General features: G+C 39.8%; 4 protein-coding genes across 5 annotated transcripts; 1 reads left to right on the top strand and 3 right to left on the bottom strand.

Moving 5' to 3' along the window:
* The first annotated feature begins 1,089 nt into the window (after positions 1-1,089).
* Positions 1,090-2,493, top strand: LOC125672807 (uncharacterized protein F54H12.2-like). Its single transcript, XM_056146853.1, has 2 exons — positions 1,090-2,124; positions 2,254-2,493. The coding sequence occupies exons 1-2, from the start codon at positions 1,090-1,092 to the stop codon at positions 2,491-2,493; spliced, it is 1,275 nt and encodes a 424-aa protein (XP_056002828.1).
* Positions 2,494-4,423: 1,930 nt separating this feature from the next.
* LOC130049396 (uncharacterized) lies at positions 4,424-5,215 on the bottom strand. The gene has a single exon (XM_056146854.1). The coding sequence runs from the start codon at positions 5,213-5,215 to the stop codon at positions 4,424-4,426; it is 792 nt and encodes a 263-aa protein (XP_056002829.1).
* A 15,367-nt stretch (positions 5,216-20,582) lies between these two features.
* On the bottom strand, positions 20,583-21,176 carry LOC125662220 (uncharacterized). The gene has a single exon (XM_048894401.2). It carries the CDS (start codon positions 21,174-21,176, stop codon positions 20,583-20,585), a length of 594 nt encoding a protein of 197 aa, XP_048750358.2.
* A 480-nt stretch (positions 21,177-21,656) lies between these two features.
* On the bottom strand, positions 21,657-25,402 carry LOC130049884 (uncharacterized). Of its 2 annotated transcripts, none has more exons than XM_056148094.1 (5): positions 25,274-25,402; positions 23,670-23,996; positions 23,226-23,393; positions 22,614-22,730; positions 21,657-22,382 (listed from the first exon to the last, which is right to left on the bottom strand). In XM_056148094.1, exons 1-5 carry the CDS (start codon positions 25,317-25,319, stop codon positions 22,270-22,272), a joined length of 771 nt encoding a protein of 256 aa, XP_056004069.1. In that variant the 5' UTR covers positions 25,320-25,402; the 3' UTR covers positions 21,657-22,269. The 2 variants fall into 2 exon arrangements, with proteins under 2 accessions (XP_056004069.1, XP_056004068.1); XM_056148093.1 differs by having other exon boundaries at positions 21,657-22,385.
* Between the last annotated feature and the right edge of the window lie 538 nt (positions 25,403-25,940).

Below are 25,940 nucleotides of genomic sequence, written 5' to 3' on the forward strand. Positions count from 1 at the left end.
AACCGATTCGAGCCGAATATTTGAAACTGAGTAAGAAATATTTCGATACCATTGAGGTACACATCATGAATTCTTTAGGGCGTCCTATGGGGTTTTTAAATGGGCGCTCCTTAGTCAAACTTCATTTCCGCAAAGTGTATTGAAAGATGAAGTACCATCGAGGAGTCAGACGCCAGAAAGGACACGGAATCTGGTTTCTCATTCCGTGGATTGCCAATGCCATTGTGGGTCAAGCGGGCCAAGGAAAGAAGAGAAAGAGACGGCGTAAAAAGTATAAAAAGCGGGTGTAACCCCTAACGAAGTTCATTTACATCAAGATGCACTACCATAAAGGTTTAATACGGCAGCAGGGTCACGGGCTTGGAGCCCTGCTGGGAATAGCCAGCAAAGTGGCGGGTCCCCTGATCAGTGGATTATTAGGTGGAGCCCCCGCACAACAGCAACAACAACAACAACGTCCTGTCTATCAAGAGAGATATTATGATTACGACCGCCCTTATCGCTCTTATCGGAGGAGACGACGTAGAAGCCATCCAACAGAAGAATATGATCCAGAATCTGAAAAGCAGAAGGGAAAAGGATTTTTCACCGATTTACTCAAATCGGGGGCTAAAAGTGCCTTAAAGGCTGCTGCTAAAACAGGGATGGATGTGTTAGATAATAAACGATCACTCAAAGACGCTCTCAAGACACACGGTGCCCAAGCCCTGAAAGAGACAGCAGGGTATGCCCGTAGGCGAAGATCTCGAAAAGCCCCATCCAAACGAGGAAGAAAAGCACGCACAGGAATACTCAGGAAGCCTGGAACCACGACCCTCAAAAGAAAACAGGTGGGAAAACAGGTGGGAATACAGGAAGGAAAAGGATTTGTTAAAAGAAAACAACGTATCTTAGCTCGGGGAGGGCCTCATAAGAGACCTAGGAAGCAACCTAGGAAGCGATCTAGGAAGGGAGGTAGGAAGCTAGTGAAAAGGGGTAAGCCAAAACGCTCTCTGGATATTTTCGACTGAGAACCCTATAAAAAGGGAGTGAGAAGGAGACCAGAACACATTTGATCCCAGTTCACGCTGAGTAACACATCGTTCCAATATGATGCACCGAGAATCTTGCGCTTGTGGTACCAGCAGTTTAGAACTGTTTAAAGTGCCCCCGACCAACGTCACTTTAGAAGATTCGAAATGGATGGAATATTACCCCATTTCCAGTACCCTCAACTCGGATACGGCTCCGATTGAATTTGAAATCAAAGGACAAGGAGATGAATATCTGGATTTATCCCAAACTTATCTCCAGATGGTCTGTAAATTCACGAAAGCCAATGGAACGAATCTCACAGGAGGCCATTCGACCTCCACCCCCGTGAATAACATTCTCCATTCCTTGTTCAGTGAAATCGATGTCAGTCTCAATGGAAAAGTCATTACCCCGGGGACGGATACTTATCCCTACAAAGCGTATCTGGAGAAATTGTTGTCTTATGCACCCAAGACTCTGGAAACCCAGATGAGAGCCTGTAGCTTGTGGGAAAAAGATACGGCAGGACATATGGATGAGGTCAAATTAGAAGATCTGGCTCAAACTCCTGTGGAATTTCCAGTAGTGAATAACAAAATCAGCATCGCGGCCGTCATTCCGACTCCCGAGTATCCGGATGATTCCAAGAATGTAGGGTTGAGAAAACGTCACGAGAAGATTACAGACAGTAAGGAGATCGTGTTGATGGATCGATTACATCTGGATTTGTTTGAGCAAGAGAAATGTCTCCCTAATGGCTTGGATGTCCGTCTCCGATTCAATCGCGCTCGACCCCAGTTCTACATGATGACCGCTGCCGGGAGTAGTGGGAAAGTGGCCATTCAAAGTATGATCTTGTGGGTGAGGAAAGTCAAACCTGTGCCGAGTATCATTAATCTCATCAATCAGCAACTGAGTACTCAAACGGCGAAATATCCATTGAGACGAGTGGAAGTGAAAACCTTCACCATTCCTAGTGGCACCCAATCTAAAATCACCGATCATCTGTTTCAAGGACAGATGCCTAAACTGATCGTGTTGGGCTTTGTGGACAATGCGGCTTTTAATGGGGATAATACCAGAAACCCCTTTCATTTCCAAAATGAGAGAGTCAAGAAATTAGAAATCAGTATCAATGGAGAAATGATGGAAACCCGACCTTTGGAACCTAATTTCACCGACGATCAGTACCTGAGATCGTATTTGAGTCTGTACAAAGGCTTGGGAAAATTAGGTCAGGACTGGGCTCCGGACATTACCCTAGAAGAGTATAAAAACGGTTACACCCTCTGGTGTGTGGATTTCACGAAAGATCAAGAAGCCCAGACGGATAAATTTCATCTCATACAGACGGGGAACTTGAGAGTGGAAGTGCAATTTGCCGCCAACGTAGCCAGGACCTTAAACTGTGTGGTGTATGCCGTGTTCGACAATCTGCTAGAAATCAACAAACAACGAGAAGTCAGCATCGATTACTAAGAGAGAGATGGATACTCAGCAATTGAGAGATGTTTTACAACGAGATTTAGGACCGGCGTTTGCAGGTGTGTATCCTCGAGATGTCATACCTGAGCTGTTACCTCATCACAAAGCCATCGTGGTGAATACAGACCCTCACGATCGCCCTGGAGCGCATTGGGTCTGTTTGTATTTGAGTAGCCCTACCGTCGAATATTTTGATTCTTACGGATTACCCCCCAGCCATAAAGACATCCAAGACTTTATTCAACGCCACGGAGAGACTTGGATTCATAACACCCATTGTTATCAAGATTTGAATACGGATGTCTGTGGACAATACTGTGTGTATTTTTTACATCAACGCCATCGCCATAGAAGCACCGTACGAGAATGGTTACTTCCCTGGAAAGGCACGGCCTTACAACGCGATCGTTTTGTGGCGGATTGGTTTAAAGAGACCTTCCGTAAACCGAGAACCCATCAAGGACAAACTTGTCAATGTCAAAGACTGAATGTATTGTAAACTATGTTATTGTTATTGTTCATAGTTGGAGTTTAATAAAACGTTGGAAAAAAAAAAAATTTCTTGTCATTGTAATCAACCATGTCTTTTCAAAAAGAATGGGTAGCCCTGAAAAGGGCTATTTTCTTTCTCTCTCTCTGTTCTTGGTCTTTTCTCTTCTTCTTCTTCTCTCTTCTCCTTCTTCTCCTTCTCTTCTTCTCCTTCTCTTCTTTTCTTCTCGGTCCCCTCACTGTCTGTTCTTCTTCTTTCTTCTCTTCTTTTTCTGCTCCTCCGGGGGTTGCTCGTGGTCAAACACAAAAACGGGCAACCAGCCGTGTTTAAAAAACAATCTCCCCGGAGGGCGTTGCACCACTTCTAACTCTGCGTCCCAGTTTTCTTCTGGCGGGGGCAGATCCTGGCTCATGGGCGGTGGGGGAAGAGCCTCCCGTGAGGCCGGCGGGGCAATCTCTTGCTCCCAATCCTCCTCCCATTTGATACAATAATCATTCACTGTAGGGTCTGGTCCTACTCTACGGCTCATGGTTCTGGTTCCTTTAAAAAATCGGAATGCCCGATTTTGACGTTGCGCTCGGTTTAAAAAGGCGAGAGCGCGGACGTCCTCGAAAACATCCCCTACCTCAGATGGCTGACGTCATGTTGATGACTCCTCAAAAAACACTATATAAATAGGTCACTTGTTACCATTTTTCTCAATCATGTCGTTTGAACGGTACGCGGATGATGAGAATGATGTACTAGTGTGTGGGTATTGCCGAGGACCTTGGAGCACTTGTGGCTGTTTTCATTATAAAAAAGAAAACATCCTGGCCAAACAGAAGTGGATAGAGAGATTGGCAGAGCTGACGTATTATCCCTTTGTCTATAAATTTTGTGGTCACACTAGAGAACCCTGGCTAGAGTGTAAGTGTCCGCAGCATTGTACCATCACCCCTGAAGAAGAAATAGCACATAAAGACTGTACCTGTGAGATCTGTCAGGAGTTTAGAGAGCGCTGGACTCAGAGAAAGTTTAAACCCCACCTGTTTCAACATTGTCCTTACAGTCAAGAACCCCGGTTAACGTGTACCTGTGAGACCTGTCAACCAGCATGTCGGTGACGGATCTACGAGGAGATGTATTATCTCTACCTTGGGTGGATGCTATTGTACAACAATGTAACTGTTTAACGGTGAAACCTCATGGATTAGCCGGAGGCAATTGGGCTCATTATAGACAATGGATTTGTGACTTTGCTTATCAGTATCATAAACATGTTTACATTGTCAAGAAAATGTAACTTTATTATAGCTTTATTCTAGCTATTACTTGTGTTAATAAAACTTTTTAAAACAAACTTGTGTGTTTCTTGATTTTTGCCATAAAAAGTGTCTTTTCAAAAAAGTTGGTGGCCCTGAAAAGGGCCGTTTGGTCCTAAGGACCGACTTTTCATTCCCTGCTTCCGGTAAACCGGCATAACGGGCACCGTCCCCGGGTGTGTCGCCGCTCCTGTAACTCTTCCACGCACGAGCAGCAAGCTGGGCGCTGCCCACATCCCCTACACGTAATTCCAGAGTGTACCCTGTCTTGCCAGCAGACAGGACACTTAAACCAGATGGGAACCGCCCTATCTGCCCAGCCAGGGACAGTCATAGGGTGGTTCCTCGGGGGATGAGTTGCCACCGGTGCATGGGTTGGTCTCGGTGGTGGCGGAGTCCTCCCTGCAAACCGGATGGTAGGTGGTGGGGGTCTTGCAGGGGCTGCTGGTCTCGGTGGTGATGCTGTGTCTGCCACCAACAGTGACGGACTCTGACGTGGGCTGGGAGGTGGTGCGGGGGACGGTGACCGCGGTGAATACTCCACCGGTGACGCTGGTGAGTCGCTCATCGGCACCGGGCTGTATTCCACTGGTGCCGATGGGATCGCTGGTGGTGGTGTTGTAGGCGTCGCCGGGGAGTAAGGTGGTGGTGGTGAGGGTGGCTGTGGGGCCCGTCGGCGCGGTCTCGTACCCGTGGAGATTCGAGCGGTGCGGCGGCGGGGTGCCCTCCCTTCATACTCGGCCCGCACCCGGCAGATGATCTCACGGACCCCACTCTGGTCGAAAGGGGAGAAGGTGCTCAGGTCGTTCTCAGAACGCACGACCCAATTCTCCCCTACCCGTTCCTCAGCCACCACTAGGAGCCGGTACCGGAATCCAGGCAAGGTCTGGAAATTGTAGAGCGGGTCTCTTCTTGCAGCCATTCTTCTTTCTTCTTTAAAATCCTTCAAAAATCTTCTATAACTGTGCTGGATCACCAGTGAAGCGAACTGGCGAGTGCGCCGGTATATATCAGGAAAGCGCGGACCTCCTCGAAAACATCCCTCGCTTCGGAGACGAAGGCAAGATGGCGGCCGTCAAAATGGCTGATTTGTGCTTTCGAGTAGAGAGTTTTTTCTCATTGTCTTTTTCTAGACATTCGATATCTGTGCATGGTAGATTTAATCTGATAGATTCTGAGACGGCGAATGCGTTAAACTTATTTTTATTTTGCTACGTCACATAGTTTTCAAAGAAACAGAGGTTAAAGAGGTCGAGTCGAGGTTCGATGTTTCTTCACCCCCTCTTTAAAAATTTATTTCTCGACCATGTACATCCCTAACAACATCTCATAAGGTCTATTCGATAGAAAACACCTTATTTGATGCGATTTTCACTCTACCTTTAGGATTTTCTGGATTCCTCAACAAATAAACCCTTCTCTGAGAGACTCAACCAAACACAGCTTTCGTGTAAACAATTTTATTCATGTCACATATTTCAAATACATAACTCCCACACACAACACCAATGCACATGTCTTTTTAAAATAGGTTCCAACATTTTTTCCATTTCTCGAATCCTGCGTTGAAATCGATATCGATCAGCAGCTACAGTCATCCAGATACTTGTCCGGTCTTCTTCGGGTAACAGATACACTTCATTATGATCCAGATTAAAAGTCACACATTTTCTTGTATTTTGTTGTACATGTGATGAAGATACCGTCCTCGAAGGGTCTCGATCACCCCACTGATGTGCGGCTTTGTTCTCTTTAATTCCTCGGCTACTAAATGAATCAACACTAATGCCTCGGTGTTGATACGGTTCTCGATCAAATGTCTGCATATCCACCAATATTCATCTAAAGTGATTGGAAATAATACCGCACGAAGACAGGATTTCAATTTTTGAAAATCTGGCAAGTTTTCTATTTCCTCAATACACTGTAGGACAAATGTTTTTTCGATGTTATCCCTAGCACTCATGATTTCATCAATGAAATGAATTAAGTTCTTCACACTTTATGTATACTTCTCGAAGCCAGTCCTTGGTGATACTTTCAATCTCGGCGGTTTTTTCAGGCATGCGTTTCTTGAATTCCTCCCCCGCGACATAAATTAACATCAATCCCGCATCGTTATAGAGATTGATGTACACATGGTTCCGTAGATCTGTATATTCGTCCAGAGTCATTGGAAACACCCCCGCTATCAGATAATTTTTAACCGCTTGAAACACCGTATCGTCTTGCATTTTCTCCACCCATTCTAATGCATGGTTATGCGCTTTTTCTGCGATGTTGTCACTGCTGGCCATCCTCCAGGAATAAAGGAAAAGAAAACGGTTAGGTTTTTTTATACACCTTTTCCATCCAGTGATCGGTAATCGCTACAATCGCCCCAGTCTTCTCAGGTTCCCGTCGTCTAAATTCTTGGTCCATGGTATAAATCATGATCAATCCAGACTCTCTGTTCAGGTTGTCGGCTATATGCTTGCAAACGCTGGAATATTCATATAAGGTCATAGGAAATTCCCAAAAGATCAACAACTTCATGGCGAATTTATATCTCAACGGGTGTTTTTCTTTCCAGTTCTTGATACACTGTAATGCAGCGCTACGAGCGTTGTTCACCGATTCTTTGTAGTCCTCGAAATGCTGTAATACAGCAGTAAGAACGTTGTTGGTCAATTCAGCCATGATGATCAAAATGAAAAAATTCTAAAACGTTCTTGTTTTATAACAGGGCAGCCATTCCTTTCATACGAATCAGTTCCACGAATCCTTTTTGTAGACAATCGCGTAAGATCCGATCAATGTCACTCATCTGGTCTGGAAGATTCTGTTTCAATTCCTCAGCATACAAATAAATCATGAGTAAACGTCCCGTATTGGTATTCTCCGCTAATGAATCAGCAATCCGTTGAAAACTATGTACATTTCTGACCTCCGGTGACATCTGTTGTACAAATTGACGAGCATTTTGAATGTGAGGATTATGTAAGGCCACGTTCATACATTGTAGTACATAGCTATATCCATTTATTCTCGTAGTAGCACTGCCGCCCATAGTAAATAACGAACGTTCAGAAAACACCTGTATTTATAGGTAAAGGTTATGCATCACGTGATCAAACACCTGCACCACGTGATCAAACACCTGTACGTCAGGTGGTTTTTCTACAGTCATTCTTGTCTGACCTTCAGTCATGGATACACGGAGAATTTTAAGAGCGAGACGCCGCGGCCAGGGAATACAACCAGTGGAGAATTTAACCATAGTAGAAGATTATGTAGACGAGATGGAGATCTGGGACAATTTAGTACAGAGATGTCGCCATCGATTACGCTGGGGCCGATCTAAAAATTGGTGTTTTGACTATGTATTGCAGTCACATGAAACAGTGGAGGATATTTACCTGCGTTTAAGTGACATGTACCTGAAAAATTCCCCCCTCATACAGTACATGATTTACCAGTTTTACACGTTATTGAACGGCACTCAAAAAGTATCGGGATTTATTCGACTGGAGAAACCACGTTACCGGAGAAGTGTATGGGTATTGTTTTGGGATGCACACTGGATGTGGGAAACCGTCGAAGAGATACGTTTCCCCGGGAGAAGAGCTCGACAATTAGTACAACACATTATATCCGAAGATCATGACTTACACGTGTATATAGAAGAACCTGCGTATGAAGCCGGCCATTTTTAAAAATAAAAACTTCATGCACAGCCCTTTTTAGGGCTACTTTAAACACCAATATAAGTTCCATTCCACTAAAGTCAATGTGTACCAATGGGCACTAGCACGCGCTGGTCGCGAGAAACCGGCTTTTCAAGTTCAATTAGTGCACTAGCACGCGCTGGTCGCGCGATGTTCTAGCTGAAACCGGTTTTTCCAGAAAAAGATGATGCAACCACGTGCTCCCCACGTGCCCCTCACGAGACAGAATAGTCTAGACATTTTGCTGGCTATAAAAGCGGAGCCCCAGTGTCAGTCCTCATTCGATCTTCAATCACCTTCCAGAAGACATGGCTCAGAAACAACTAGAATTTGTGGACAAAGCTCAGAAGAAAATAGATCAGCTGGTACAGAAGGAGATGGGGCCACAGAAAGACTACATTGAACTGAAGAAAGCTAAGAGTGACGATCAGAAGACTGAACTGGGGAAGACCTCGAACTTCTTGCTCACGTCTCCAGACTACGTTGCTCAAAGAAGAAGAGAAGAGAAGAAGATGGCCCAGACCTCGAACCAGACCACGAGCTTCAATCTCACGCCTTCAGACCACGTTGCTCGACAAGTGAAGATGGCCCAGACCTCGGATTACCTCCCTAGCCAGAATCCGACAGACCCGGGATTAGGCTTCTATTTTCCCGATTCACAGGACGCTACGGGACTGGAGATGGGCTTATACGATAAACCCCCCTTCGGCGGAGAAGATTCCCCCATGAGCAGGACCGATTTCGCCATCATTACCACGACACTAGACGGGATCGTTAACCGCATTAATGTGCTGAGTAATGAGATTGGAAATCATACCACAATCCTACTGAAGAAGCTGGAAGACCTGACTTCTAAAAAACCTAGGAAGGAATACACTCCAGATTACACTGCTAACCCGTGCTACACGTGTGGAGAAACAGGACATTGGTCGCCGGATTGCCCACAGAAAACAGATTATCCGCAGACCAGTAAGAAATCGTGGTCGGCAGATTCTCAACAGACCAGCAAGAAAACCAAACAAAAGGATCCTTGCTTCAAATGCGGAAAAATAGGACACTGGATTAGTGAGTGTCCAGAAGAACAAGCGGAGATAGATGCGATGATTGGACCCGTACCTGGCTCAAAACCCCCTGTGAAGAGAGAATACACACCGTTAGAGATGTGGAATCCGCCCGCACCTACTGAAGAACGGCCAAAAAAGAAGAAGAAACTCAGCAGAAAGTAATGGACTGTGCTTGAACTGTTATGCTTATTGAACTGTTTTTATGTTTATTGAATTGTTTTGCATTGTTCTATGCTTGTACCATTGTTCTTTAATAAACATGTCAACTTAAAACCTTGTGTTATTCTTTTAGATTTAATACACAGGATTTAATACACAGGAATACATAGAAATACACAGGATTTCACTGGATTTTCAGAAAAATAGCTTTTCCAGGAACTCAAAGCGAAAGCATGCTAAAATTAGAGCCATAGCCCAGTCTATTCACCCGCTCTACAACCCCTGCTGGGGTTGACCCCGTCCTAGTGCACTCCGTTGACCCCGACACCGCTTGACCAATCAAAAACGCCCTTACTTGACCTCATTTGCATAAAAAGTGCACTCAGTTGAACCCCCTATCGGGACGCCTTATACTACTGATGAAGATTCTAATGCAGTTAGTCCCATGTCTCTAGGATAAATGGTCTTAAATTTTTTCAAGTATTTGTAAAAATCAAAAACTTTCAGGGGCAATAACTCATAAAAGGGGTCGAAGAATCATTTCGCAATGAATAGATTGAAGAGTCTCCTTGACTAGTCGAAGACATTGGTGAAGGTTTGGTATCTTTACGGTGTACGGTTTCGGAGGAGTAGCGATAACAAGCTTTTATTGCAAAAGGGGCAATAACTCCTTGAGGGGTCAAAGTTCATATACGCAGGGTGAACTGCCAAAATCTTTTAAGGAGTACATTCTTATGGACTATAAATCTTTTCGATAAATCTTGAAACTCAAAATCACGGGGAGGAAAAATAATAATAATAATAATAATAACTAGTAATCCTAATTGTTCGCGAATAATTAGAGGGCTTTCCACCTACAATGATTTAAAAAAAGATATTTAAGAATATTTAAGATGATGTACGAAACTCAAAACGACCTTGAAAATTTAAATAATAATTTTCACGATGACTTTGACCTCATTTTGAAGGTCAAAGGTCATCGCTCTTAATGCAAATGATCCCATGTCTCTATCTATATTAATGTAAAAGCTATCAGCTTAAAAACGTTAATCAAGACATTCAGGGGCAATAATTTGTTTAAGGGTTTTTGGTTACTTTCGGTTAATTTCTCAATGCTAAAAATCCTTTGAAAGACCTTTAAAATGGAAAAAAAAATGATGATGACCTTGACCTTTGACATTGACCTCATTTTGAAGGTCAAAGGTCATCGATCTTAAAGCAAGTGGCCCCATGTCTCTATCTATATTAATATAAAAGTTATAGGCTTAGATAATGATATTGGATACTTTCAGGGGCAATAACTATGCTTAAGGGTTTTCGTATCCCTTTGATTATTTTTTCTTTGCAAGAGGGTTTTACTGTGAATTCATTAGCGAAGGTTTCGTGTCTCTATGACTTTCCGTTAAGTAGGAGTAGCGATAACAAGGTTTTCGACGCGAGTCGCCGAAATTCACAGAAGGGTCAAAGTTCAAAGTTGTAATGCATACTATCAAAACCAATCAAGAAGTCAATACTTACCCATAAAATATTTCAACGCTATCTTAAGCAGGAAAGAGAGTATAAAAAGTGGTATTTTTTCCTCTTTTCTGATGACCTTGACCTTTGACCTTGACCTAATTTTCAAGGTCAAAGGTCACCGATCCTATTCCAGTTGGTCCCATGTCTCTACGACAAACCGTTCTCAAGCTCGACATGTTTTACGAATAAATCACAAAACATAAAAAGGCATTAACTCCCTTTAAGGGACACCGAATCCCTTCATTTTAAATTCTTCACTTCTACTAATTACCCTCTATGTTTTAGAAAAGGTTTCCTCCTCCTATCATTTACGGTTACAAAGTAGAAGCGCTAACAATGATTTCTGCGAAAGGTCCAATAACTCCGTAAGGGGTCAAAGTTCAATTACGCAGGGTGAACTGTATTCGTTTCTAAAGAAGTACTATATGATGGACTATAAAGTTTTTCAATAAGTCTTAAGACGAAAATTTTTTTTGACGGCAGGAAAATAATAAACAGAACAATAACAATAGGACTTTCCACAGAAAGGTGGAAAGCCCTAATAAACAGAAGAATATCAATAGGTCTTTCCACAGAAAGGTGGAAAGACCTAATAATAACTAGTAATCCTAATTGTTCGCGAACAATTAGAGGTCTTTCCACCTTTTCTGGATTTGGTTATTGACCTTCAATCTTGATCCATTCTTCAGTAGGTCAAATGAGGCCAAAAAACTTTCAAGTCAATGTAAACTTGCAAAACTTTCAGGGGCCATAACTATTTAAAGGGGTTGGTGAATCTTTTCGCACTGAATAGATTGAAGAGTCTACTAAATCAGTACAAAACATTAATGATTAAGGTTTGGTATCTCCAGGGTGAACGGTTTCGAAGGACTAGTGATAACAAGCTTTATTTGTAAGATAAGCAATCATTTTTAAAGGAGCCCGGCTTAAGACCAAGAAAGATGTTTTAATTGGTTTTAAAAGAACATACTAATGATGCAATGAAAAATGATGTATGTTGAAAGACAAAAGAGATATAAAAAGAGATAAAATCTCAATATTTGAAGTAACTTTGACCTTTACCTAATATTCAAGGTCAAAGGTCAATGATCACATTGCAGTTGGTCCCATGTTTCTATGATTATCCGTTTAAAAGTTAACGATTAGCACACACACATAAAAGGGCAATAACTCATATAAGGGGTCAGCGGATCCTTTCACACTGAAAATGTTGAAGTTGTGCTTTGAGAAACCGAAGACATTGGTGAAGGTTTGGTGTCTCTATGGTCTATGGTTTCAAAGGGGTAGCGATAACAAGGTTAATAATGTAAGGGGCAATAACTTTTAAAGGGGTCAGTCTTAGGGTACAGGTATCAAATCTTTAAAATGGATTTAAAAGGACAAACTAAAGATTCAATTATATGTAGTATATGTTGAAAGAGGAAAGAGATATAAAAAGAGCTAAATTTCTCCTATTTTGAATGACCTTGATCTTTGACCTTGACATAAATTAAAAGGTCAAGGAATGGAGATTCTAATGCAGTTGGTCCCATGTTTCTAAGATAAATGGTTTTAATTTTTTTTAATTATTTGTAAAAATCTAAAACTTTCAGGGGCAATAACTCATAAAAGGGGTCGAAGAATATTTTCGCAATGAATAGATTGAAGACTCTCCTTGACTAGTTGAAGACATTGGTGAAGGTTTGGTATCTTTACGGTGTACGGTTTCGGAGGAGTAGCGATAACAAGGTTAATACTCTAAGGGGCAATAACTTTTAAAAGGGTCAGTCTTAAGGTACAGGAATTAAATCTTTAAAATAGATTTAAAAGGACAAAATAAAGATGCAATGATATGTAGTATATGTTGAAAGACAAAAGAGATATAAAAAGAGCTAAAATTCTCATATTTTGAATGACCTTGACCTTTGACCTTGACATAAATTAAAAGGTCAAAGGATAAAGATTCTAATGCAGTTGGTCCCATGTCTCTAGGATAAATGGTTTTAAATTTTTTTAATTATTTGTAAAAATCAAAAACTTTCAGGGGCAATAACTCATAAAAGGGGTCGAAGAATCTTTTCCCAATGAATAGATTGAAGAGTCTCCTTGACTAGTCGAAGACATTGGTGAAGGTTTGGTATCTTTACATTGTACGATTTTGGAGGAGTAGCGATAACAAGCTTTTATTGCAAAAGGGGCAATAACTACTTGAGGGGTCAAAGTTCATATACGCAGGGTGAACTGCCAAAATCTTTTAAGGAGTACATTCTTATGGACTATAAATCTTTTCGATAAATCTTGAAACTCAAAATCACAGGGAGGAAAAATAATAATAATAATAATAATAATAAACAGAAGAATATCAATAGGTCTTTCCACAGAAAGGTGGAAAGACCTAATAATAAACAGAAGAATATCAATAGGTCTTTCCACAGAAAGGTGGAAAGACCTAATAAACAGAAGAATATCAATAGGTCTTTCCACAGAAAGGTGGAAAGACCTAATAATAATAATAATAACTAGTAATCCTAATTGTTCGCGAACAATTAGAGGTCTTTCCACCTTTTCTGGATTTGTTTCTTGACCTTCAATCTTGATCCATTCTTCAGTAGGTCAAATGAGGCCAAAAAACTTTCAAGTCAATGTAAACTTGCAAAACTTTCAGGGGCCATAACTATTTAAAGGGGTTGGTGAATCTTTTCGCACTGAATAGATTGAAGAGTCTACTAAATCAGTACAAAACATTAATGATTAAGGTTTGGTATCTCCAGGGTGAACGGTTTCGAAGGACTAGTGATAACAAGCTTTATTTGTAAGATGGGTAATAATTTTTAAAGGAGCCCGGTTTAAGGGCCAAGAAAGATGTTTTAATTAGTTTTAAAAGAACATACTAATGATGCAATGAAAAATGATGTATGTTGAAAGACAAAAGAGATATAAAAAGAGCTAAAATCTCAATATTTGAAGTAACTTTGACCTTTGACCTTTACCTAATATTCAGGGTCAAAGGTCAATGATCACATTGCAGTTGGTCCCATGTTTCTATGATTATACGTTTAAAAGTTAATGATTAGCACAAACACATAAAAGGGCAATAACTCATATAAGGGGTCAGCGGATCCTTTCACACTGAAAATGTTGAAGTTGTGCTTTGAGAAACCGAAGACATTGGTGAAGGTTTGGTGTCTCTATGGTCTATGGTTTCAAAGGGGTAGCGATAACAAGGTTAATAATGTAAGGGGAAATAACTTTTAAAGGGATCAGTCTTAGGGTACAGGTATCAAATCTTTAAAATGGATTTAAAAGGACATACTAAAGATTAAATTATATGTAGTATATGTTGAAAGACAAAAGAGATATAAAAAGAGCTAAATTTCTCATATTTTGAATGACCTTGACCTTTGACCTTGACATAAATTAAAAGGTCAAAGAATGGAGATTCTAATGCAGTTGGTCCCATGTCTCTAGGATAAATGGTTTTAATTTTTTTTAATTATTTGTAAAAATCAAAAACTTTCAGGGGCAATAACTCATAAAAGGGGTCGAAGAATCTTTTCGCAATGAATAGATTGAAGAGTCTCCTTGACTAGTCGAAGACATTGGTGAAGGTTTGGTATCTTTACGGTGTACGGTTTCGGAGGAGTAGCGATAACAAGGTTAATACTCTAAGGGGCAATAACTTTTAAAGGGGTCAGTCTTAAGGTACAGGAATTAAATCTTTAAAATAGATTTAAAAGGACATACTAAAGATTCAATTATATGTAGTATATGTTGAAAGACAAAAGAGATCTAAAAAGAGCTAAATTTCTCATATTTTGAATGACCTTGACCTTTGACCTTGACATAAATTAAAAGGTCAAAGAATGGAGATTCTAATGCAGTTGGTCCCATGTCTCTAGGATAAATGGTTTTATTTTTTTTTAATTATTTGTAAAAATCAAAAACTTTCAGGGGCAATAACTCATAAAAGGGGTCGAAGAATCTTTTCGCAATGAAAAAATTGAAGAGTCATCTTGAATAGTTGAAGACATTGGTGAAGGTTTGGTGTCTCTACGGTCTATGGTTTCAGAGGAGTAGCGATAACAAGGTTAATACTGTAAAGGGCAATAACTTTTAAAAGGGGTCAATCTTAGGGTACAGGAATTAAATCTTTAAAATAAATTTAAAAGGACATACTAAAGATGCAATGATATGTAGTATATGTTGAAAGACAAAAGAGATATAAAAAGAGCTAAATTTCTCATATGTTGAATGACCTTGACCTTTGACCTTGACATAAATTAAAAGGTCAAAGGATGAAGATTCTAATGCAGTTGGTCCCATGTCTCTAGGATAAATGGTTTTAATTTTTTTCAATTATTTCTAAAAATGAAAAACTTTCAGGGGCAATAACTCCTAAAGGGGTCGAAGAATATTATCGCAATGAATAGATTGAAGAGTCTCCTTGAATAGTTGAAGACATTGGTGAAGGTTTGGTGTCTCTACGGTCTATGGTTTCAGAGGAGTAGCGATAACAAGGTTAATACTGTAAAGGGCAATAACTTTTAAAGGGGTCAATCTTAGGGTACAGGAATTAAATCTTTAAAATAGATTTAAAACGACATACTAAAGATGCAAGGATATGTAGTATATGTTGAAAGACAAAAGAGATATAAAAAGAGCTAAATTTCTCCTATTTTGAATGACCTTGACCTTTGACCTTGACATAAATTAAAAGGTGAAAGGATGAAGATTCTAATGCAGTTAGTCCCATGTCTCTAGGATAACTGATTTTAATTTTTTTCAATTATTTGTAAAAATGAAAAACTTTCAGGGGCAATAACTCATAAAAGGGGTCGAAGAATCTTTGTGCAATGAATAAATTGAAGAGTCTCCTTGACTAGTCGAAGACATTGGTGAAGGTTTGGTATCTTTACGGTGTACGGTTTCGGAGGAGTAGCGATAACAAGGTTAATACTCTAAGGGGCAATAACTTTTAAAAGGGTCAGTCTTAAGGTACAGGAATTAAATCTTTAAAATAGATTTAAAAGGACAAAATAAAGATGCAAGGATATGTAGTATATCTTGAAAGACAAAAGAGATATAAAAAGATCTAAATTTCTCATATTTTGAATGACCTTGACCTTTGACCTTGATGTAAATCAAAAGGTCAAAGGATGAAGATTCTAATGCAGTTAGTCCCATGTCTCTAGGATAAATGGTCTTAAATTTTTTCAAGTATTTGTAAAAATCAAAAACTTTCAGGGGCAATAACTCATAAAAGGGGTCGAAGAATCATTTCGCAATGAATAGATTGAAGAGTCTCCTTGACTAGTCGAAGACATTGGTGAAGGTTTGGTATCTTTACGGTGTACGGTTTCGGAGGAGTAGCGATAACAAGCTTTTATTGCAAAAGGGGCAATAACTCCTTGAGGGTCAAAGTTCATATACGCAGGGTGAACTGCCAAAATCTTTTAAGGAGTACATTCTTATGGACTATAAATCTTTTCGATAAATCTTGAAACTCAAAATCACGGGGAGGAAAAATAATAATAATAATAATAATAACTAGTGATCCTAATTGTTCGCGAACAATTAGAGGGCTTCCCACCTTCTAGCGGTTTTTCAGTAGTGTTGAAATGCTAAAAGCCCCCCCCCCCCTACCCCACCCCACCCTCACCAAAAAAAAAAAAAAAAAAAAAATGGATTTGGCTAGAAAAGAAATTCAAATTTGCCGCCTAAATTTGAGTGTTGAGGTGTGTTCAATGCTTGGTTTCGCATTAAGTACCCGTCAAATTTGAGGGAGAAAAGGGGTGTGGGTGTTGGGTAGCCAGCACATATGCACATATCAGGTAAAAGTGTAATGGGACTTGTGCAGGTGTTTGGGGTGACTTTGGACCTGTTAGATGTGATATTTGGAGGTGCAAAGAAACCGGATGTGCCATTTTCCTAGATTGTAGTAACTGCTGGTGCATGCTGGGAGTCTATACAAGCCTCATGTTGTCAGATGTTGTGAAGATGCACTGGATTTGACCGTGTGTGTTGTGGATTGTGGAATTGAATATACAGTTTGTAATGGCTCATCCTATGTGTTCTAATTCACGGAGACAATGTCTTTCAGTCATTTCACCCAAGGAGGCATGCATATACGGATTGATAGGCTTTGACAACAAACAACCAAAATGGCGGCCGGTGAATTAGAAAGTGTCTGAGTGCATGTAGGATATCTGAACGGAGAATAGGAGTACTGCATCCCATCTGATCCTGCAGGTAAGTGTTTATTTGTTGACAATGACAGTCGGGATGGAATGTCAATGAGTTCAACTGTCAAGTAAAGTTGCATCATCATTATAAAAAAAAACAACTTAGTCTTTATGTTGATGCAGGCAGACAATTGAATCTGGCCTATGTCTTTTCATGAATGTAAATGGAATTCATGTTTGATTGACAAGACAGTCAAGAAATGGAAGAAGTGGGTGTAGGTCAGATGTGTAGGTGTAGGTCAGATTAGCTAGAATCCTGTAATTGTTGCATGGCATGAGACCGGTCAAAATAGTGTATTGAAACAGCTGATCACAATCAGATCACTTGAAGGGTGGGGGATTTCTTCCTTGGGGACGACAGGCGTGATGGGTGGGTTGGCCTTACTCGTGGAGACTGGCCCCTGGATGCGTGACCTTGACCTTTGACCTTGACCCACTTTCAAGGTCAAACCTCAAAAATCCTGTTGTTGGGCATGAAACCGGTCAAAATAGTGTATTATAAACAGCTGATGACAGACAGATCACTTGAAGGGTGGGGGGTTTCTTCCTTGGGGACGACAGGCGTGATGGGTGGGTTGGCCTTACTCGTGGAGACTGGCCCCTGGATGCGTGACCTTGACCTTTGACCTTGACCCACGTTCAAGGTCAAACCTCAAAAATCCTGTTGTTGGGCATGAAACCGGTCAAAATAGTGTATTATAAACAGCTGATGACAGACAGATCACTTGAAGGGTGGGGGGTTTCTTCCTTGGGGACGACAGGCGTGATGGGTGGGTTGGCCTTACTCGTGGAGACTGGCCCCTGGATGCGTGACCTTGACCTTTGACCTTGACCTCATTTTGAAGGTCAAAGGTCATCGGTCTTAATGCAAGTGGTCCCATGTCTCTATCTATATTAATATAAAAGTTATAGGCTTAGATAATGATATTGGAGACTTTCAGGGGCAATAACTATGCTTAAGGGTTTTCGTATCCCTTTGATTATTTTTTCTTTGCAAGAGGGTTTTACTGTGAATTCATTAGCGAAGGTTTCGTGTCTCTATGACTTTCCGTTAAGTAGGAGTAGCGATAACAAGGTTTTCGACGCGAGTCTCCGAAATTCACAGAAGGGTCAGAGTTCAAAGTTGTAATGCATACTATCAAAACCAATCAAGAAGTCAATACTTACCCATATAATATTTCAACGCTATCTTAAGCAGGAAAGAGAGTATAAAAAGTGCTATTTTTTCCTCTTTTCTGATGACCTTGACCTTTGACCTTGACCTAATTTTCAAGGTCAAAGGTCACCGATCCTATTCCAGTTGGTCCCATGTCTCTACGACAAACCGTGCTCAAGCTCGACATGTTTTACGAATATATCGCAAAACATAAAGAGGCATTAACTCCCTTTAGGGGACACCGAATCCCTTCATTTTAAATTCTTTGCTTCTACTAATTACCCTCTATGTTTTAGAAAAGGTTTCATCCTCCTATCATTTACGGTTACAAAGTAGAAGTGCTAACAATGATTTCTGCGAAAGGTCAAATAACTCCGTAAGGGGTCAAAGTTCAATTACGCAGGGTGAACTGTATTCGTTTCTCAAGAAGTGCTATATGATGGACTATAAAGTTTTTCGATAAGTCTTAAGACGAAGATTTTTTTTGACGGCAGGAAAATAATAATAATAATAATAAACAGAACAATAACAATAGGACTTTCCACTGAAAGGTGGAAAGCCCTAATAAACAGAAGAATATCAATAGGTCTTTCCACAGAAAGATGGAAAGACCTAATAAACAGAAGAATATCAATAGGTCTTTCCACAGAAAGGTGGAAAGCCCTAATTATAGATATATGCAGCGCAGAAGTGTGAACTCTGTCAGTATTACCTGTAGAAGTGTGAACTCTGTCAGTATTACCTGTAGAAGTATGAACTGTGTCAGTATTACCTGTAGAAGTGTGAACTCTGTCAGTATTACCTGTAGAAGTGTGAACTCTGTCAGTATTACCTTTTGTACAGTGTACTTCTGAGTGATTGTTATTTATTTTCATTGTTACAATTTTACAATTAATTGCTTGTTAACCTGTACACCCCCCCCCCCTTCCGAGGGCCCTTGATTGGTGAATATCATTATATATATATATATATATATATATATATATATATATAATAAATCTAAGGACGTTAGGGTTCTCGTTACGTTGTAAAATACCGTGTTTCTGTAAAATATAGCGTTTCTATTCTCATAGCTTAACTGCATGGGTGAATTTAAATGCTAAATTGAAGATTAATGTACACAAAAATATATATATTTATAAGAAGTTGACATATTACGATTTTAGTCATTTGTAATGATTTAATATGCTTATAATATTGATACATTGTACTTCTTTTCTAAATAATGCGATTTTACACGTTACTTTGAATTTCAAAAGTTACGGTCGGTTTGTTATACAGAAATTGTGATACAAAGTAAAAGTATTGAGAATGATGATTTATAAAAACGTCTATATTAGACGACTAAATTAGACGACTAAATGTGAAATACATATAGATATATACACATTTACATACACACATATGCATTTAGTGGCGGATCAAAGACAAAAAGTCGGCGCATTATACATGAATTCGGCAATAATCGGGGTACACAAAGAGACTTAAAATTTCATTGATGATTCCTGAACATTCTTAAAAGTTGTTATCATTATTTGGTTTCTTCGGGGGTTGGAAATGGGGAAACGGTCTTTTGAAATCCCCCTGGATTTACATGTAACGGAACATGTGTCTAAATATAGCAACACGACGACTTTCACGTCAACACCTCATGATTTACTCCGGCCTTTAAGCAGGGAGGGATCTTTAAAATCATTCCACATCTGCTGTGACACGGGAAGCCATTTTACTGTTTTATGCTGTCTCATCCGAAAGACTGGTGCACCATTTAGTCATCTTTTACGAAAAGCACATACAGGTGTAATATTTTGTACTGCATGCAGGTGTAATATTCTGTACGGTATACACAGGTGTAATATTCTGTACGGTATATACTGGTGTAATATTCTGTACGGTATATACAGGTGTAATATTTTGTACGGTATACACAGGTGTAATATTCTGTACGGTATATACTGGTGTAATATTCTGTACGGTATATACAGGTGTAATATTTTGTACGGTATATACTGGTGTAATACTCTGTACTGTATACACAGGTGTAATATTCGGTGCAGTATATACAGGTGTAATATTATGTACAGTATATACTGGTGTAATATTCTGTACGGTATACAAAGATGTAATATTATGTACGATGGATACAGGTGTAATATTTTGCACGGTATATACAGGTGTACTATTTTGTACGGTATATACAGGTGTAATATTTTGTACGATATACAGAGGTGTAAAATTTGTCCGGTGTACAGAGGTGTAATATTTTGTACGATATACAGAGGTGTAAAATTTGTTCGGTGTACAGAGGTGTGCTATTGTGTACGATATACAGAGGTGTAATGTTTTGTACAGTATACACAGTTGTAATATTTTGTCCGATATATACAGGTATAATATTCTGTACGGTATACACAGGTGTGCGGTATATACAGGCGAGTGAAGCCGATCATCACATTTTGTTTCTTTATTTTTTGCTATTTTCAACGCGTTCACATTTGTCTAGAAGTACACAGTGATATAACCGGAGAGGTGTGGGTGTGGGTGTTGTGAAGAGGTGTGGGTGTTGTGGAGAGGTGCGGGTGTTGTGGAGAGATGTGGGTGTTGTGGAGAGATGTGGGTGTTGTGGAGAGATGTGGGTGCTGTGGAGAGGTGTGGGTGTTGTGGAGAGGTGTGGGTGTTGTGGGGAGGTGTGGATGTTTTGTATCACTGGAGAGGTGTGGGTGCTGTGGAGAGGTGTGGGGGTTGTGGAGAGGTGTGGGTGCTGTGGAGAGGTGTGGGTGTTGTGGAGAGATGTGGGTGTTGTGGAGAGATGTGGGTGCTGTGGAGAGGTGTGGGTGTTGTGGAGAGGTGTGGGTGTTGTGGAGAGGTGTGGGGGTTGTGGAGAGGTGTGGGTGTTCTGGAGATGTGTGGGTGTTGTGGAGAGGTGTGGGGGTTGAGGAGAGGTGTGGGGGTTTTGGAGAGGTGTGGGGGTTGTGGAGAGATGTGAGTGTTGTGGAGAGGTGTGGGGATTGAGGAGAGGTGTGGGGGTTGTGGGGATTGTGTATGCGAAATACAACATGGTGACAACTTATGGAATTATCATTATTTTGCGTTATTGGAAACACTTTTGTTTTTGCTACATAGATATGAATGTTAGTGTTTTCTGTCATCATGCGTAGTACTACTGCGTATAAATGTTCTGTTATCACACATATTACTACTGTATAACAATTTTCTGTTACTTTACATAGTACAACTGCGTGTAATATTTATGTTATTATACTTAGCACAACTACGTATGACGTTTAGATATAACCTATCATTAATTTACCCAGGATATTCTTTCAATGGGGAAAAACAAATATTGGATATAAACTTTTGATCGATTCTGTAGTTGACGCCTAAATAATCACCCTATGAGAGGCCCTGTACGTAGCAACCGTTGATCTACCCAAGTATAAAATGTTTCGACAGAAGGATGAATTACTCACGAAATGTTAATTGCATTTGATAATCGAGATACACCATTAATTTACAGACTAAATGAACTCACACAAACTTCATTTTGATTCGTTTTTATTCTAAAGGATAATTAGTATCCATTTACAACATTAATGGGCGTACAAACATCCAGATCCTATATGAAGTGGCGGATATAGAGAGTCATTCTTATTCATGTACAAAATCAATGGCTGTAAAAGCCTCCAGAAGGATACAAAAATAAACCACCAAACGAATATACAGCGCATAGAAGCTATAGATAATTTTACGCTTTATAAATGAATAAAATAATAATAATATTTTACCACAAGAAGTAAAGATCATGAAAGGCTGAATTAATTTAAGCAGCATATGGAGGGATTTCAAAATATTTACAACAAAAACTGAGACACCAGAATTCTTGGAGGAACACAGTTTTCGACAGTTCCGACGACGGGCAGGAATGATTCGTGAATATTATGACAATGCTCCCGTTCTTTCCCAGTGAGGGACAGTCATTCACGGTGTGCGGAGTGCCGTCTTATTTCCCTTCGCTAGAGTAGAGTCAGTCATCCGGGGTGTGGCGCTTCTCTCGCTTCCTCAGAGTAGAGTCAGTCATTCACGGTATGCCGAGGAAAACTACACTGGGTTTGGGTATCACGAGAAGATACCGAGAGTATGTCCAGCTGTTTTCATGTAGAAATATCATGAAGGATATATACGAGGACAGGAAGGGCAAAGGTCAAGAACACTGACCACGCCCCCCGGACACCAGAGCCTTTTTTGCTCTGTTCAGACGTGGATCCTGCTAAGAAGAAAACACATCCGTTTAATTTAGAGCACATTTTTTTTTTCAAATTTAGAACTCTCAATACGTCCGCGGTTTCTTTTGAAAATGCTTCAAAAAATAATAAGTGATTTAACAAAAGTGCTAGTCCGAGAGTCTCACAGATTCTGAACTTCCGGGAATTTCCCAGGTTCTTGTTGTGTAAATAAATTATTCCATTACTTGATAAATGAAGACTATCTGCATTACCTGGGTTATTGGTTGTTTGTTCGTGTACTGAAATCGGAATATTCTGACCGTCCAATGAACAGGAGAATTTCATTCCAGGTTTATATGGAGTAGTGTACTGAACACCATTGGTCAAACCTGAAAAAATATTGAGAGTCGTCATTTACAGTTACCTAGAAAATATTTTGACTTAACTTCTTGCATATTTCTATATATCATTTAAAGTGCTGTATTATAAAAAAAAATTGAGAGTAATTCTTTTAGAGGTTCATTAGCTGTATATTGTTTAATGTCCCGCTTGAGAATTTTTCACTCATATGGAGACGTAACCATTGACGGTGAAGGACTTCAAAATTAAGGCCTATGCTCAGCGCTTATGACCATTGAGCAGGGAGGGATCTTTATCGTGCCACGCCTGCTGTGACACGTGACCTCCGTTTTTGCGGTCCCATTCTAAGAATCACCCCATTTAGTCGCCTCTTACGACAAGCAAGGGGTACTGAGGACTTATCTTAACCCGGATCCCCACGGGATTTCTTCTAAAGTGAAAACAGCGGAACTGACATGCACCAGCACATGTAGTTTTTTTAAAATTTTACTTATCATAGCCGCATGCAAATGAGATCTACCTACCCGTCGCTCCAGGAGTACAGGCGTGTTGCTGTGACCAACATGTTGCCAAGGTGTTGTTTTGATAGTGAACATGTATCCCGGTGTCCGAGGCCTTAAAGGATGAGTGCTCACATAATATAGTCACGTGACTGGTATTGTGGTGTCGTCCTTCTTTTGTGAAACCCGATACTGAAACATATTGAGTTCTTAATCTTCGATTTGAAGACGAATTATATAATCATCGACTGAAGCCTTATACAAATTTAGATGCTAATAAGACTTTTTTCTAGAGAATTATATAATCATATGGTAGTTATAAAAACTAACAAAACAAAGCTATTGTGTTGTCCTGGGATGAACCATAAAATTCACAGCCGATTTGGAATTACGTCATCAATTGATAAGTAAGTGTATGTCGACAGATACCGTATCCGTCTGACACAGACTCATTACGTCACTACTCACCGCATGGTTTAAGCAGGACAGGATCTTTGATGACAGTTCCATTCACGCAAGTAGTATTAACCCACATCGTTTTCCCCGCGTGTTTAGTGTGATTGAATTTTGTGCTGAATGTCATAATGTTGCTGCTTTCGTTGTACACTGCACCAAAACACTTTAGGGCGTCATTAATTGTGGAGCAGTGGACTAACATATTATCATCGTCTTTGGTGACGATGTTAATGAGGACATCTTTGACGTCATAATCCAACAAAATGTCTGCTCTGAATGTTTCCAAGTGACACGTTCCGTTCTCTATTTCGCCGGAATTCAAGATGGTTGCAAATGTTCCTGCAAGAAAGAAACGAGAATTAGTAATAATTAGAGTGCTATTGTTCAGGGAGTAGATGCTATTTCGGTTTAGGTTAGCATGCAAAACTTTTATCCCTATTGTGCCCCCCCCCCCTTGGTGGTGGATTACTTTTTTATTATTATTATTAATAATTTTAATATGTACTATGTCAGAATGCTTTCAAGTAAATATAAACTTTTATGGCCCAGTGATTCTTGAGAAGATTTTAACTTTGTATGTAAAAATTTGATCCCCTATTGTGACCTTACCCTACCTCTTGGGGCCGAGATGTTAACAAACTTGATTTTCACTGTGTCAGGAAGCTTTCATGTAAATGTTAACTTCTCTGGCCAAATGGTTCTTGAGGGTAAGGTTGTTAAAGATTGTTCCTATATATTTATATGTAAAACTTTAATCTCCTATAATGGCCCCACCCTACCCACGGGGGCAATCATTTTACCAAACTTGAATCTGCTTTATATTAGGGAGATTTTTTGTAAATGTAAACTTTTCTTGCACAGTGGTTCTTGAGAAGAAATTTTTTGAATGACCCAACCCTATTATTGTGATTATCTCCCCTTTGAAGGGGACAAGGCTCATCATTTGAACAAACATCAATCCCGTTCACCCAAGGATGTTTTATGCCAAGTTTGGTTGAAATTGGTTCGGTGGTGGTTCTGGAGAAGATGAAAATGTGAAAAGTTTACGAGACAACAACGACGGACAACGGAGAAATGTCAATCAGAAAAGCTCACTTGACTAAAAAGATATTGATACTTAGGCGAGAAAATAAAGCTACGCTCTTCATATCAGATATGCATTAAGTCAATTATGAACTGCTGTCTGGTCGAAATGAACATTTTATGATCGTAGCCAATGTATTTTATTCAATGGACAGACTGGCACATAGGCGGATTTACCCCCCCCCCCCCTTGTTCTTAACTTTACATATTCTGCCGATCAAATCTCGCGATATCCTACGGCTTCCTGAGATTTTTCCTCTTTTCTGTTTTTTTCCCTTTTCATTTTAATCTGTGTTGTCCTTCTTATTCATTTATCACTTTATTTCCTTACCAAAAATAAATAAAAGCGAGTGTACAAATAAACATGAAATACAAAAAATAAATAAATAAAATAAAATAAAAACATCCCGGACCACCTTTTGTAAAATCCTGGATCCGCCATTCTGACGAATTAAAAGTTCATTAAACGCTGTTTTTTTTAAAACTTTCATTTCATCATCAACTTATAATCAATGAATAAACTAAAAACCTACCTCTCATTAGGCATATCAGACACACAACCAACACATTAAAAGCCATGTTTCAGAATGACGGGAGAAAAATCTTGTATCAAGCTATCAATGAAAATTTTAGGAGCTCGTCAATTCAGTAAATATAGACGTGGGGAAAACAGTGTCTAAATTTAGTACCCCTGAGACGAAATTTGTTGAAGTGTGTTTAAATATAAAATGACTCTGTGATTTAAACTAGCCAAGTTTCATTGCTAATTTTGTTCCGGGCCTGTTCCTCTCTATATGTATGCCATTAGACGTATGTCTTCAGCAATAAAGAATAATAAAAACTGTAAAATCAGCACATACCAGACTAGTAAATTCAACACACGTTTTTTAACACGATAAAACATTCCGCCTTGGACAGACCCGTTTCGCCCGGCTGCGTGTAGCGGTCATACTTTTATTTAAGGGGCATGGACGCGGTTTTCTCAAGAAAGAAACTTGCGTATTTAATTGATGATAAAGAAATTGTGAAAACAGCATGAAACCTAAATTTCGAAAGCTGAGACAAAGATGTATTTGAGAGATCTAGTTTTAACAAGGCACGAGCCCTGTCTATTTTTACAGGAAAGAAAATCACAATGAAAATTTTCTGGGGTTTTTTTTGTTTGTTTTTTGGTTTTGTATTTTTGTTTTGTTTTGGTAT

The sequence above is a fragment of the Ostrea edulis genome, chromosome 8 (genome assembly GCF_947568905.1).
Source record: "Ostrea edulis chromosome 8, xbOstEdul1.1, whole genome shotgun sequence".
Lineage (NCBI taxonomy): Eukaryota > Metazoa > Mollusca > Bivalvia > Ostreida > Ostreidae > Ostrea > Ostrea edulis.